The 15648-nt window shown below is 47.3% G+C and overlaps 1 protein-coding gene across 1 annotated transcript; it reads right to left on the bottom strand.

The window, feature by feature from the left end:
* Positions 1-10453: 10453 nt before the first annotated feature.
* LOC125553413 (pollen allergen KBG 41-like) lies at positions 10454-11409 on the bottom strand. The gene has a single exon (XM_048717197.1). The coding sequence runs from the start codon at positions 11353-11355 to the stop codon at positions 10558-10560; it is 798 nt and encodes a 265-aa protein (XP_048573154.1). The 5' UTR covers positions 11356-11409; the 3' UTR covers positions 10454-10557.
* Positions 11410-15648: the final 4239 nt, after the last annotated feature.

Raw genomic sequence — 15648 nt, 5'->3', positions numbered from 1 at the left:
ATCTTCTTACTCTTTTCCGATGTCTTGTGGGCCTCAAATGCGGGCCAGTGATCTCTGATATTCTCATATCTGCCCTTAAATTCTGGTGTCTCATTATTTTCGACAAACTTATTCAGCTCTTTCTTCCACCTCCTGAATAGTTCTGCCATCCTCTTCAGAGCAAAAGACTTGATTAATTTCTCTTTAACTGGGTTCTCTGGATTATCCTCAGGCAGTAGGGTGAAATTTGACTTCAGCTCAGTCCAAAGATCATTTTTCTGCATATCATTGACATAAGAGACCCCAGGGTCTTCTGTAGCCGGCTTAAACCATTGCTGGATGCTTATCGGGATCTTGTCCCTAACCAGAACCCCGCACTGAGCAACAAATGCACTCTTTGTCCGGAGGGGTTCAATAGGTTGGCCGTCGGGCGCGATTGCTATGATCTCAAACTTTTCATCCGAGCTCAACTTTTTCTTCGGGCCTCGTCTCTTTACCGAAGTTGTGCTCGATCTGGAGGGCTAGAAAAAAGAACAAAGACTTAATTAATATGTGTACATACCAAAACAATGAATGCATCAATCAGCTAGTCAGCATAGGCTTAACTAATATATATACCTGGCCGGACTCGGTTCGGTCACCGGAGCCGTCCTCATGTTCTTCTTCTTGCACCGGCATTAGGTCACCGTAGCCAGCTTGTTCACCCTCTCCTTCCAGACCATCGGTTTCGTTGAGAAACAACGAGATGGCATCACCTCCTTTTGCGATTATGTCCCTCAACAACGCTTCTTTTGTTGCTTCGTCTAGGGCGGTGTCCATAGTTTCTACAAATATTTACAACATGGCAATTATTATTCAAACATGACAGATGGATATATTAGTGCCAAACGTAGAACTAGCTACCTAATCATAGTAAGCTATCGGGAGGGGGTATATATCGACAACGACGACACTACATCTATGTCCCTCGACGACCCTCGTTCCCGATAAAAAAAAGAGGAAGAAGAAGAAAAATAAGAGGAGAAGAAAGAATAGAGGAGAAGATCTCCTCTATTCTTTCTTCTCCTCTTTTTTTTCTTCTTCCTCTTCTTTTTTTATCCTCTTCTTCCTCTCATGTTCGATAGGATCACCGAGGGGTCGGGAGGTTGCGTAGTGTCTCAGGATTCAACAAAACCATGTCTTCATCATTAGGCGAAAGTAACATGTGCATGATGGTACAAAGCTCTTCAAAGTTGTTCTGGAACGGACTCCCAGATAGGATAATCCGCCTTTTGGTACAAAGTTCAGCAAGAGCCTTCCGAATATCGCTATTTGGAAGGCCTTTGCTGAATTGGTACCAAAAGGCGGATTATTCTATCCGGGACTCCATTCCAAAACAACTTTGCAGAACTTCGTACCAACATGCCCTGGTTACTTCCGGCTAATGATGAAGGCATGGATTTCTTCAATACTTTGACACTAGGAAACCTCTCTCTACTTCCGGCTAATAAGAATAAGAAGAAGAAGAAGAAGAATAAGAAGAAGAAAACAAGAAAAAAAAGAGGAGAAGAAGAAAGGAATAGTGGAGAAAAGAGAAAATAGAATATATTCTATTTTCTCTTCTTCTCCACTATTCCTTTCTTCTTCTCCTCTTCTTTTTCTTCTTTTTTATTCTTCTTATTTATTTCTCCTATTCTTTTCGGTAGAGGAAACCCTAAATAGTTAGCAAGTATCGTGGGTGTGAGATACATGTGGCCTTCGGTGTCGGACACTACATCCACGTCCCACAAGTGACGTGGGCGTCGAAGCCCGCGCCACTTGTGGGATGTGGGTGTAGTGCCCGACACCGACGGTAAATGTATCTCACACCGACGATACTTTCTATTTAGGGTTTCTCCTCTACCGCTCCTCGACCTCTCGACGACCCTCGTTCCCGATAAAATAAAGAGGAAGAAGAAGAAGAAAAAAGAAGAAAAGAAAGAATAGAGGAGAAGACTTCCTCTTCTTCCTCTCCTCTTCTTCTCCCTCTTCTTCCCCTTCTTTTTTCTTCTTCTTATTTATTTCTCCTCTTCTTCCTCTCCTCTTCTTCTTCTTATTTAGTTCTCTCGACCCCTCATCCCTCTCTCGACCCCTCGATGACCCTCGTCCCTGATAACATATTTTTTCTCCCCTCGACACCTCTCGACCTCTCGTCCCACTCTCGACCCCTCATCATCATCTATCACCCCCCTCGTTTTCTTTAGCATATATCCATGAACAAAATAGAGGAGAAGATCGAAGAAAAAAAAAGAAGCCTTCCTCTTCTTATTTTCCTTTCCAAACTCCTTCCTTTTCTTCTTCTTCTTCTTCTTCCTTCTTCCTCTTTTCTTCCTTTTCCTTATTTTACTTTTTCCTCTACACTAACCTAAAATCGATATCTACTAATTAACAACCTAAATAAAAAAATGAATACATATATGAAAAAAACATCATATAAAAAAACATTTTTGACATATTTAGCATATTCTGATCCATAGTTCAAAATTTTCAAATTTCATTCAAATGAAATTTGAATCGGATTCAAATAACTTGTTGAAAACCTATTCTAAACCTCTCCAAAAATTCTGAAATTTTGCCATCGCCTTTGTCTTGCATCAGTACCTCACCACAATTTTTTTTTAAAATTCCAAAAATGCCCAAAGCCATCTAGTATTTCATCAAACACCTTCTATATGGACAAAAAAATTCCTCCTGTTCCAAAAAATTCAGAAAAGTGGACAGCGCGTTGCTGCTGCTCCACTTCTCCTCTCCTCTACTTCTCCTCGGGTGCTCGGGGCCGGCGGAGCAGGGGCGGAGCAAGGGCACAGGGGCGGAGCCGGGGCGCTTGGGCGGCGGCGACCATGGAGCAGGGGCGGAGCAAGGGCGCTCGGGCGGCGCAAGAGTGGCACTCGAGAGGGGGCTCACTTTGAGGGGGGCGGCGACGGCTGGAGTCCGGCGACGAGGACGGCCGGCTCGGGGACGCGGTGACGGGGACGATAGCTGGGGCGGCGGGCGTCGGGCAAGGGGCCGGCGCGGGCGACGGCGAGGGCGGGACGGGGCGGTGCACGTCGGGGCAGGGACGAGGGCGACGGCGACGGGGGCGGGCCGTGGCGGCGCGCGTCGCGGGCGACGGCGACGATGGGGGCGGGGCGGCGTCAGGGGCGGCAACTGCAAGATGAGAATGAAAAATTCCAAAGTGTGGCCTTATATAGAAGAGGCTTTAGTCTCGGTTCGTGGCAGCAACCGGGACTAAAGGTGGGCATTAGTCCCGGTTGGTGCCACAAACCGAGACCAATGGCCTCTTTTCGGTAGCCCAAAGGGCGGGAAGCGAAGCCCATTGGTCCCGGTTGGTGGCACCAACCGGGACTAAAGGGGGGCAATGGTCACGGCTGGTGCCACCAACCAGGACCAATGCCACCTTTAGTCCCGGTTAGGGCCACCAACCGGGACCAATACCCTTGTGCTGCCCCGCGCCCATAAGTTTAGTCCCACATCGCTAGTTGACAGCGCCCAACACCAGTTTATAAGCTCTGCTGCCTCCTCCCTCTCGAACTCCTCTGAACAGCAGGCCTATGGGCCTAATTTGACATTGCTTTGCCTGTGGGCCTATTGGGCCTTCTGCGGGCCAGAATCCTGGCCCATGTAGGGTTTCTAGTCGTATTCAGGCCGTGGAGGCCCAGTAGGTGGCATTTTTTTTGGGTTTTTCTTTTTTATTTCTACATTTTTTTGGTTTTTTTATTTTTTATTTCTACTTAAAACTAAATACTTACAGTTTTTTAGTGATTTCTTTTTGCTTTTAGGTCACAAAAATTATAAATTTTCTGTTAGTGCCATTAGTTTTAAATTTTAAATAGTTTAAATTTGAATTTTTAAAAATTTGTGTGAATCACTAGTTTATGAATAACTTTACTATAAAATTAGAATTTTTTTTTCTATTTATTTTTTATTTCTACTTAAAACTAAATACTTACAGTTTTTTAGTGATTTCTTTTTGCTTTTAGGTCACAAAAATTATAAACTTTCTGTTAGTGCCATTAGTTTTAAATTTTAAATAGTTTAAATTTGAATTTTTAAAAATTTGTGTGAATCACTAGTTTATGAATAACTTTACTATAAAATTAGAATTTTTTTCTTCTTTGCTATTTATTTTTTATTTATACTTACAATTAAATACTTATAGTTTGATTTTAGGTCACACAAATTATATTCTTTTTGCTATTGAAGAATATTATAGTTTTATTTTAGTTGATCATAACATAATATTTTAATCGATTGTTTTTATTTTCATAAAAGTTTTGTAGTTCATTCTGTTTGCTATTAATTCATTCTTTGAGCTAAATGACTCTGAAATTGGAAAGCATTTCAAAATGAACTCTGAAAAGGTTGAAAGTTGGAATGGTATCATCATTTCACCCACATAGCATGTTCCAAAAAGTAGAGAGGGTTACGACAAAAACTTGATGCACTTCGTGTACAAAATGGACAATCACTTTCGAAGTATCAAAGTTTCGAACCATAAGACATGAAAGCATTTCAAATGGACTCTGAAAAAGTTGAAAATTGGGATGGTATCATAATTTCACCAACATAGCATTTTCTTATTGCGGGAGAAAGTCTTCACTTTTTCTTCGCTTGTGTCATTTGCTTATTGCGCCGTAACCATGGATAATCTTCATTGTTTATCAGGATGCTTGGGTCAGCCTTGACATTGAAGGGAGGAATTTCATGAAACTTTTCATAATCTTCAGACATGTCTGTCTTGCCGTCCACTCCCAGGATGTCCCTTTTTCCTGAGAAAGAACTATGTGGCGCTTTGGCTCATCGTATGATGTATTCGCTTCCTTATCTTTTCTTTTTCTCGGTTTGGTAGACATGTCCTTCACATAGATAACCTGTGCCACATCATTGGCTAGGACGAACGGTTCGTCAGTGTACCCAAGATTTTTCAGATCCACTGTTGTCATTCCGTACTGTGGGTCTACCTGTACCCCGCCGCCTAACAGATTGACCCATTTGCACTTAAACAAAGGGACCTTAAAATCAGGTCCGTAGTCAAGTTCCCATATGTCCACTATGTAACCATAATATGTGTCCTTTCCGCTCTCGGTTGCTGCATCAAAGCGGACACCGCTGTTTTGGTTGGTGCTCTTTTGATCTTGGGCGATCGTGTAAAATGTATTCCCATTTATCTCGTATCCTTTGTAAGTCAATACAGTCAAAGATGGTCCCCTGGACAACAAGTACAACTCATCACAAACAATGTTGTCACCTCTGAGACGTGTTTCCAACCAACTGCTGAAAGTCCTGATGTGTTCACATGTAATCCAGTCGTCGCACTGCTCCGGGTGTTTGGAGCGCAGACTGTTCTTGTGTTCATCGACATACGGGGTCACCAAGGTAGAGTTCTGTAGAACTGTGTAGTGTGCTTGAGACCAAGAATATCCGTCCCTGCATATTATTGAGTCTCTTCCAAGAGTGCCTTTTCCAGTCAGTCTCCCCTCATACCGCGATTTAGGGAGACCTATCTTGTTAAGGCCAGGAATGAAGTCAACACAAAACCCGATAACATCCTCTGTTTGATGGCCCATGGAGATGCTTCCTTCTGGCCTAGCGCGGTTACGGACATATTTCTTTAGGACTCCCATGAACCTCTCAAAAGGGAACATATTGTGTAGAAATACGGGCCCCAGGATGACAATCTCGTCGACTAGATGAACTAGGACGTGCGTCATGATATTGAAGAAGGATGGTGGGAACACCAGCTCGAAACTGACAAGACATTGCGCCACATCACTCCTTAGCCTTGGTACGATTTCTGGATCGATCACCTTCTGAGAGATTGCATTGAGGAATGCACATAGCTTCACAATGGCTAATCGAACGTTTTCCGGTAGAAGCCCCCTCAATGCAACCGGAAGCAGTTGTGTCATAATCACGTGGCAGTCATGAGACTTTAGGTTCTGAAACTTTTTCTCTGGCATATTTATTATTCCCTTTATATTCGACGAGAAGCCAGTCGTGACCTTCATACTGAGCAGGCATTCAAAGAAGATTTCTTTCTCTTCTTTCGTAAGAGCGTAGCTGGCAGGACCTTTATACTGCTTCGGAGGCATGCCGTCTTTTTCGTGCAAATGTTGCAGGTCCTCTCGTGCCTCAGGTGTATCTTTTGTCTTCCCATACATGCCCAAGAAGCCTAGCAGGTTCACGCAAAGGTTCTTCGTCACGTGCATCACGTCGATTGAGGAGCGGACCTCTAGGTCTTTCCAGTAGGGTAGGTCCCAAAATATAGATTTCTTATTCCACATGGGTGCGTGTCCCTCAGCGTCATTCGGAACAGCTAGTCCACCGGGACCCTTTCCAAAGATTACGTAGTGTAAATCATTGACCATAGCAAGCACGTGATCACCGGTGCGCATGGCGGGCTTCTTCCGGTGATCTGCCTCGCCTTTGAAATGCTTGCCTTTCTTTCGACATTGATGGTTGGTCGGAAGAAATCGACGATGGCCCAGGTACACATTCTTCCTGCGTTTGTCCAGGTATATACTTTCAGTGTCATCTAAACAGTGCGTGCATGCGTGGTATCCTTTGTTTGTCTGTCCTGAAAGGTTACTGAGAGCGGGCCAATCGTTGATGGTCACGAACAGCAACGCCTTAAGGTTAAATTCCTCATGTCTGTGCTCATCCCACGTACGTACAACGTTTCCATTCCACAGCTGTAAAAGTTCTTCAACTAATGGCCTTAGGTACACATCAATTTCGTTGCCGGGTTGCTTAGGGCCTTGGATGAGAACTGGCATCATAATGAACTTCCGCTTCATGCACATCCAAGGAGGAAGGTTATACATACATAGAGTCACGGGCCAGGTGCTGTGATTGCTGCTCTGCTCCCCGAAAGGATTAATGCCATCCGCGCTTAAAGCAAACCATACATTCCTTGGGTCCTTTGCAAACTCATCCCAGTACTTTCTCTCGATTTTTGTCCACTGTGACCCGTCAGCGGGTGCTCTCAACTTCCCATCTTTCTTTCGGTTCTCACTGTGCCATCGCATCAACTTGGCATGCTCTTCGTTTCTGAACAGACGTTTCAACCGTGGTATTATACGAGCATACCACATCACCTTCGCAGGAACCCTCTTCCTGAGGGGCTCGCCGTCAACATCACCAGGGTCATCTCGTCTGATCTTATACCGCAACGCACCGCATACCGGGCATGCGTTCAGATCCTTGTATGCACCGCGGTAGAGGATGCAGTCATTAGGGCATGCATGTATCTTCTCCACCTCCAATCCTAGAGGGCATACGACCTTCTTTGCTGCGTATGTACTGTCGGGCAATTCGTTATCCTTTGGAAGCTTCTTCTTCAATATTTTCAGTAGCTTCTCAAATCCTTTGTCAGCCACAGCATTCTCTGCCTTCCACTGCAGCAATTCCAGCACGGTACCGAGCTTTGTGTTGCCATCTTCGCAATTGGGGTATAACCCTTTTTTGTGATCCTCTAACATGCGATCGAACTTCAGCTTCTCCTTTTGACTAATGCATTGCGCCCTTGCATCGACAATGACCCGGCGGAGATCATCATCATCGGGCACATCGTCTGGTTCCTCTTGATCTTCAGCAGCTTCACCCGTGGCAGCATCATTGGGCACATCGTCTGGTTCCTCTTGATCTTCACCAGCTCCCCCCGTTGCAGCATCACCGTATTCAGGGGGCACATAGTTGTCATCGTACTCTTCTTCTTTGTCGTCTTCCATCATAACCCCTATTTCTCCGTGCCTCATCCAAACATTATAGTGTGGCATGAAACCCTTGTAAAGCAGGTGGGAGTGAAGGATTTTCCGGTTAGAGTAAGACCTCGTATTCCCACATTCAGTGCATGGACAACACATAAAACCATTCTGCTTGTTTGCCTCAGCCGCATCGAGAAACTCATGCACGCCCTTAATGTACTCGCGGGTGTGTCTGTCACCGTACATCCATTGCCGGTTCATCTGCGTGCATTATATATAATTAAGTGTCCAAATTAATAGAAGTTCATCATCACATTAAAACCAAAGTGCATACATAGTTCTCATCTAACAACATATAGCTCTCCAGAGCATCTAATTAATTAAACCATACATTGAAACTATGTAAAACATTTCAATGCGAAAACAAATGCGATCATAATCGCAACCAAGGTAACAATTGATCCAACGGCATAATGATACCAAGCCTCGGTATGAATGGCATATTTTCTAATCTTTCTAATCTTCAAGCGCATTGCATCCATCTTGATCTTGTGATCATCGACGACATCCGCAACATGCAACTCCAATATCATCTTCTCCTCCTCAATTTTTTTTATTTTTTTCCTTCAACAAATTGTTTTTTTCTTCAACTAAATTTAACCTCTCGACAATAGGGTCGGTTGGCATTTCCGATTCACATACATCCTAGATAAATAAAATCTATGTCACGTTGGTCGGCATAATTTTCATAAACAATAAATGAACCAATAGTTATAAAGATAATATACATACCAAATCCGAATCATAGACAGGACGAGGGCCGACGGGGGCGGATACCAAAACCATCGCACTATATAAGATGCAATAATAAATGTAAGAAAATGATACAAGTATCTATCTAAACAGACAAGTAAGAATATTTTTCCTTTCAGAAAGAAGATAAGAACAAGAGGCTCACCACGGTGGTGTCGGTGATGAGATCAGCGCGGGTGATCGACGGCGGTGAAGACGGGGACGGGGCGTGACGGACCGCTAAATCTAGACAAATCTCGAGGAAAATGGAGCTTGGAGGTCGAGCTTCGAGAGGAGAAAGTTTAAGTAGTGTGGCTCGGGCATTCCATCGAACACCTCATGTGCATAGGAGGTGAGCTAGAGCACCACAAACCCCTCCCCTCGCCGGCCAGAGAAAAACAGAGCACTGGAGTGCTCTGCTCGCGGGCGAGGGTATATATAGGCACCTCATTGGTCCCGGTTTGTGGCAAGAACCGGGACTAAAGGGGAGCCTTTGGTCCCGGTTCAGGCCACCAACCGGGACCAATGGTGGTGGGCCAGGAGCGAGGCCCATTGGTCCCGGTTCGTCCCACCAACCGGGACCAAAAGGTCCAGACGAACCGGGACCAATGGCCCACGTGGCCCGGCCGGCCCCCTGGGCTCACGAACCGGGACCAATGCCCACATTAGTCCCGGTTCTACACTGAACCGGGACTAATGGGCTGAGCCGGCCTGGACCATAGCCCTGTTTTCTACTAGTGTATGGATGCATGGCCGAGTCCACCACCATTGAGTGTTTGTACAAGTTCTGCAGAATAGTGGTGGCAATGTTTGGACCATAATACTTGCGATCACCCAATGCTGAAGACACTGCTCGGATCCTAGTATAGAATGCAACAAGATGATTTCCTGGGATTCTTGGAAGCATCGACTGTATGCATTGGGCATGGAAAAACTGTCCATTTGCTTGGCAGGGGATGTACAGAGGTTCCAAAGGAGCTTGCAGTTTGGTACTTGAGGCGGTGGCCAAACAGGACCTCTGGATTTGGCAATCCTACTTCGGTATGCCAGGAACTCACAATGACATCAACATACTGCAGTGCTCGAATGTTTTTGCCAAGCTTGTTGAAGGTCATGCTCCTTCGGTGAACTTCAAGGTCAATGGGCGCCACTACAACAAGGAATACTACCTAGCAGATGGCATCTATTCGAGATGGTCCACATTTGTGAAGACTATCTCAAACCCTATGCCAGGAGGCAAGAACTCCTACTTTGACAAGTGTCAGGAGGCTTGCAGGAAGAATATCGAGCGGGCGTTTGGTGTGCTCCAATCTCGATTTGTTGTTGTCTGGTACCCCGCTCTGACCTGGTTGAAAGATCAAATGTGGAAAGTCATGACTTGCCGTGTCATCTTGCACAACATGATCATTGAGAGCGAGAAGGAAGAGCCAGTGTTTGACACTGAACCATATTACATGCAGGGTCCTCTTGCCAAAGTTGATCACCAGCTACCGGCAACCTGGTCTGCCTTACTCAATATGCGTCAGGAGATCCGAGACCCACATGTGCATCAAGAACTGCAGCACGATTTGGTGGAGCACCTATAGAGGCTCAAGGGCAACACCTAGCTCGACATGTGATGAAATATGAGTTTTTTTGTGTTCAAATTATGAGTTTGATTTGTTGAACTATTTGATTTGTATTGATTTCTGTGATGAACTATGTGATAAAAATTAATTTTTGTTCAATTTGTTCCAAACCACACCGAACATGGGCCAAAATTGGGCCAATTTCCGCCGAAAGTGGGCCAAAATCGGCGGCTGAGGGGGGCGAGCTTGGGGGTCAGCTGGAAACCCGAGCCCCCTACGCCGATTTTTCCGTCGGTTGGCCCCCAGCCGGCGCTATTTCAAGCCCCGGGGGGGAGAACGGCTAGAGATGCTCTAAGAAGTCATCGATCTCGATCGCCGGTGCATGAAACGAAAACAAAGAATTGATTTTGATTATCGATCAAACTCGCTCACCGCCACAGTAACGTACACACGTACGCATATGCATATCTACGTACAGTATATGCGTGATGAGCTCAGACTTTGTAGCCACCGGCAGCGGCGGCGGCGGTGGGAGTGGCGGGGGCGGGGACGACCATGGAGACGATGGTGTCGCTCAGGAATGACTCAATGAGCGTGCGCTTGTCCTGGGGATTCCTGGGAAGAAACATGGCGTAGCTCTTCTTGACGGCGGACTCGAGGGCAGGGACAAACTTGTAGGCCTCGTATGCATCACCAGTGGTCTCCTTGATGGCCTTGCTGAAGGCAGAGTCGAAGACGGTGGACCTGTCCTTTATCGGGGCAGCATCGGCAGTGGTGGCTGCAGTGCTGAAGGCGGCGTCGATCTGGTCGATGGCCTTGAGCTCGCCGGCAGGGATCGGCCCCTTGACTTCCTCACCGGAGTGGACCTTCAGGATGCCGACGATGATGCAGAGCGACTTGTCGAACATGGCCACGAAGGATTCATACTTGGCCTCCGGGGTAGCACCCTGGGCTTTCTGTGAGGCCCACACCAGAGTGAAGCCGACCCTGGAGTTGAAAATGGCTTTGGTGCTGGACGTGTCGGTGACCCCCTCAAGAGACCAGCTGCCGAAGATCTGCACGAAGGTTTTCACGAATATCTTGCCCTTGTCCATTGGAGGGGCTGCGGCTGCGGCCGCCACGGCCGCCTTGAAGGCGTTGTTGGCCTTCTCAGCTAGCTTCTGCTCCTCAGTCGTGGCCTTGGGCTGTGGCCCGGCTGGGGCGTAGCCAGCTTCGGCAGCGTACGAGACGGCCGGCCCCGCCACGAGGGCGACGGCCACCAAGAGCGCCACCGTACACTGCTGCACCGCCATTGCTGCTTCTCTTGTCTTGCGTTGGTTGCTTTGCACACTACGTAGGAGGAGAGATTGTGGTGCGGTGTGAGGATGAAGGAGCTTAATTAGCTCTATATATACATCGACCCGCACGTTGAGAGGCCCGGAGAGATTACCGCGCCCAAATTAGCAATCCCCTCCTCTCCTCTCCTTTTTTTAGCCAAACTCATTATCCCCGTGAGCTCTTCATGCCACAAACCAATAATAATAGCATCGATTAGATCCCTAACTACTGTTTAACCTCGTGGGGTGGGTAATAATAAAAGTAATAAAAAATCAACAACGTGCGAAGATGTGATTGGACATAAGGGAAGGGAGGGGCCCACCCCTTAAAAATCAGGGGGCATAGTTACTTAGTTAGGATGTTTATGTATTCTCTTCGTAGGAGCCCGTGAATGTAGCATTTTCGGGGTAATAACCTTCCAGTCCGAACTGTACAGGATCCTCTCCCCTGCACCAATCCTCCAAATATATCCACGCTTGAAGGATGAAAAAGCAAACATGATGTTGTGGCCACGTGAATCATGAGCCTTTCTTAAGGGTAGATTGTAAGAGATCATAGTTAGGGAAGTACTTGGCTTTTAAAATTCTTGCGTGGAACAAATCAGGGTTAGGTATGAATCTCGATCATTGCTTGGCAAGCATCACAAGGCTAAAAGAATATATAAATCTCTAAAGTCCTTACCCCCTTCACTTTTAGGAAAGAGAATTGTCCACCATGCGAGCCAATCCATCTTTTTATTATCCTCCTCATCTCGCCACCCAAACTGAGCAATAATGTCATTAATTTCTTTGCAAATTCCTTTAGGCAAATAAAATACAAAGATGGCGAACACAGTTATAGCTTGAGTTGTGGCCTTTAGAGCATCTCCAGCTGCACCCCAACAGGCCTCCCAAGGCCATTTTTTAGCGCCGACGCCCAAAAATCGGCCCAGTCGCGCCCACAGGAGCCCAATTTTTGCCGGTTAGGGCCGAAACTAGCGCCGACGAACCCAGGCCAAACCCGGCGCGCTGGGGGGCGCCCGGCGGCCCCGTACAATATTTTTTGGTGCGAAAGAACGGCGGGCCCGCCGAGTCAGCGACCCCCGCGCCTCGTCGTCCTCATCACCTCGGTTTCCATGGGGAATCAATGCCAAGGCTGCCGCCGGTCAGCCTTCCATTGATTCCTCACGGGCGGCGCGGTGAGGCAACGCGCCCTCTCTTGTCACGCGTACACATGCCACCCCCGGCCGCTATGTAAGCCGCCCCTGCCTCGCCGCCGAACGCACCCTACCCGCAACCCCCCTCTCTCCCCGTGCACTCACAGCCGTTGCCACCGAACTCTCTTTCCCTCTCTCCCGGTGCACGCACAGACGATGGGCGAAAGGTGCCCGGGCGAGGGGCAGCGGCCAATGGCTTCACCCGCCGCTCTCTACACGAGTGGGAAGCCCATCTCCTCCACGAAGCGAACTACCCGGCGCCTCCCGACATGCGTGCGCCGGGGCGGTGGAGGCTCAGCGCCGGGGGCGTCCTCATCCTCCCGCTGCCCGACGTCGAGCACCCCCACTACTTCCAGGCCGAGATCGACCATGTGCGGGCATCTCTATCGGAGGAGGAGCGAGCCCTTCCGGAGTACGACGCCGGCAACCACGAGGCGTGGGCAGCGTACTTCAAACACCGAAAGGCGGAGCGGCTGGCCTCCATCAACAACACGCCACTGGTGAGGGGGCGCAACAACAGCGACGGCCGCTGCCTGCGGTGGGGCGCCCCCGGCCGCACGCTACACGCCGTCCTCGAGTACCTCGAGGGCGGCAATGATCCGCCGCTGACGTACCCGGCCGCCCCGGTCCCCCGCCAAAGTTGCGGTTCATGGAAGCCGAGGAGGATGCTGGGCGGGTCCTCCTCCTCCCGTTCCTCCTCCCGCTCCTCCGGATCGCCATCAACGAGGGCGGCGGCGGTTCCTCGGGTCCAGCCTCCCGCCTCATAAGGCCGAAGACGGAGCTGGCGCTTGGCCCCGTGAAGTGCGAGCACAACGACGAGGCGGCCTTCGACGACGAGGCCGCCATGAAGTGGGCGCGGGAGGACTGGGCGCGGACGGAGATGGAGCGCCAGCGCCGCGTCCTGGAGGAGATCGCCGGTCGGTGTCGTGGCCGCGACGAGGGAGGCGTCGTCGTTCTCGATGACAGCGACAATGAGGTGCTGCCGCCGGCCAAACCAGTCCACCATGGGGACCCTAGGCAGGGGTCCAGTAGGGACGGCCGCGTGAAGGAGGAGAAGGACGACGATGGCGGCGGCGACTTCGACGTGTTCAGCGAGTTCTTCGGCCTGTCAGCGCGGCCGTTCTTCTTCTTCTTCTTCTTCTTCTTCTTTTTAGTAGACTTATTATTATGTTTCTATATGTAAAAAAACTATGAACCACCTAAATATCGCCTAATGTATGCCGTGTTTGCCGAAATTTTCCCAATCATGTTTTTTTAAAAGAGCGTCTAGGGCAGACCTGGGGGCGGCGGCTGGGAAGCCGATCGCCCCCAAGCGGCACTTTTTTCTAAGCGGGGGGGGGGGGGGGGGGGGGGGGGGGAACGACGACGACTGGAGATGCTCTTACTAAGATCTCCTTCCTTCCAATGGATAATTGCTTCTCAATCCATCCTTTCAACCCTTGTTTACATCTAGACAAGCTACTGAATTAAGAAATTTGTGCTAATCAGGTTGTTGTACTAGCTGCACTGTTAAGATAAATCAGGGCAAATGAGACATAAGCTGTTGTTATATCCGCGACTTAAGAGAGCACGTAAACCCACTTTGTTATGCGTTATTGGGATCTTCATGTTCATTACTGTTAAATAGATTGTGTGCGATTATGCAATTATTGTCCCATGATCTGATTTAGTTATGTCGTTTGTGTATGTGCTACTGTGTTACTGTCATCCGGTTCAGTTTTATCATTTGCATTGCATGGTGATGAGTACAACCATTGGACGAAACTTTATTCGTCACATTAACCTTTTAATTTTTTTGTGCTCTAGAATTGCCAAATGTGAATCGGGTGCACTATGTGTGCTTCATATACAGGCCATATGTTACATTCTTAGTGAATCATTATGATTCTACCTCAGCAAACTAAAATCCTATTGATGTTGCATTTGTATGGCTTCCTTTTCAGGGCTATGCATTGTTATGTGTTGGTTACCCATCCTCTTATATGGAGGTTGAAGCTCAAGATAAAGACAAGGCAAGCAATTCTCTTAGCCGCCTTCTGAGTTCTAAGAATTTTCTAGTTCAAATATGCAGTAGGAACTATGAAATATTCTTCTAAATTCTGATGATTGCACCATTAACAATGGTCTATCTCAAATTCTCAATGTATAGGTATATTGGCTCCAGTTTGGAATATATTTTGCACGAGGGCCTGTTGTAAGTATTGCCAACCTTTTCTTGTTCGAAAACTGCGGTTCCTTGTTCTAGGAAGCTGATAGCTATGGCTATCAGCCAAGTCAGTGTTATTGATACCCCTCTTAAATATGTGCATCTTTCGAGCTTTCCTAAGATGAAACCGATCCGTCTTTCTATTTCAGGATAGAGATGATTACACACTAGAGCTTGCAATGGGAGATGAGTGAAACGTGCCCATAAGGTTTGACCCATCAAAAACTTCAGTTCTGCAATTTCATCCAATTCTGACACTCTATTTCCACTCTTTTCAGTGGTATGGTCTTTAAGCGACGCTCCTACAGTTTGTAGGTTATAGGGTTGCAGAGATTTGATTTGCAAGTGGAGAAATAAAAAAAACCTTTGGTCTCTGTTCTCTGTGTTGTGTGTTCCGTGTTTTCGCAAATTTTTATGTGCAAATATGCTTGTAGGGATTCCATTTCTCATCCTTTTTGCCCCTAGTACACAAAAAACTCAATGGACTGTATGTAAAAATGTGCACTACTTAGGGCCTCAACTCAATCTTTAGTGCAACGAAAGGATGTTTCTAGCTGTGGTTGTCTGTTCCACTTAAGGCATTTCACTTGATGTTGCTTATCAGTTTGTCAGTTGGTAGTAGATTCGGAGTGGTTGAATGTCCTCTCAGCCTGTACGAATGCGATCGATAACATGTCTAGGGATACTATGGATGTGGCGCTACCGATAGGATCGCAACTTAGAAGTTGTTTAATTTCAAAATTTTATCCTTGGTAAATTATGGACAACTTCAAATCTTCGGAGTACATTAACACAATCTATGTTTTACATGTTACAAAATTTCAAGTGCAAAGTCATTTTTTATTAGAAACATGGAGCGCAATGTGG

The sequence above is a fragment of the Triticum urartu genome, chromosome 4 (genome assembly GCF_003073215.2).
Source record: "Triticum urartu cultivar G1812 chromosome 4, Tu2.1, whole genome shotgun sequence".
Taxonomy (NCBI): domain Eukaryota; kingdom Viridiplantae; phylum Streptophyta; class Magnoliopsida; order Poales; family Poaceae; genus Triticum; species Triticum urartu.
This window is presented reverse-complemented; position numbering and strand designations above follow the sequence as displayed.

Excerpts from the sequence above, each read along its gene's own strand:
- LOC125553413 (XM_048717197.1), bottom strand. The coding sequence starts at position 11,355 with ATGGCGGTGCAGCAGTGTACGGTGGCGCTCTTGGTGGCCGTCGCCCTC.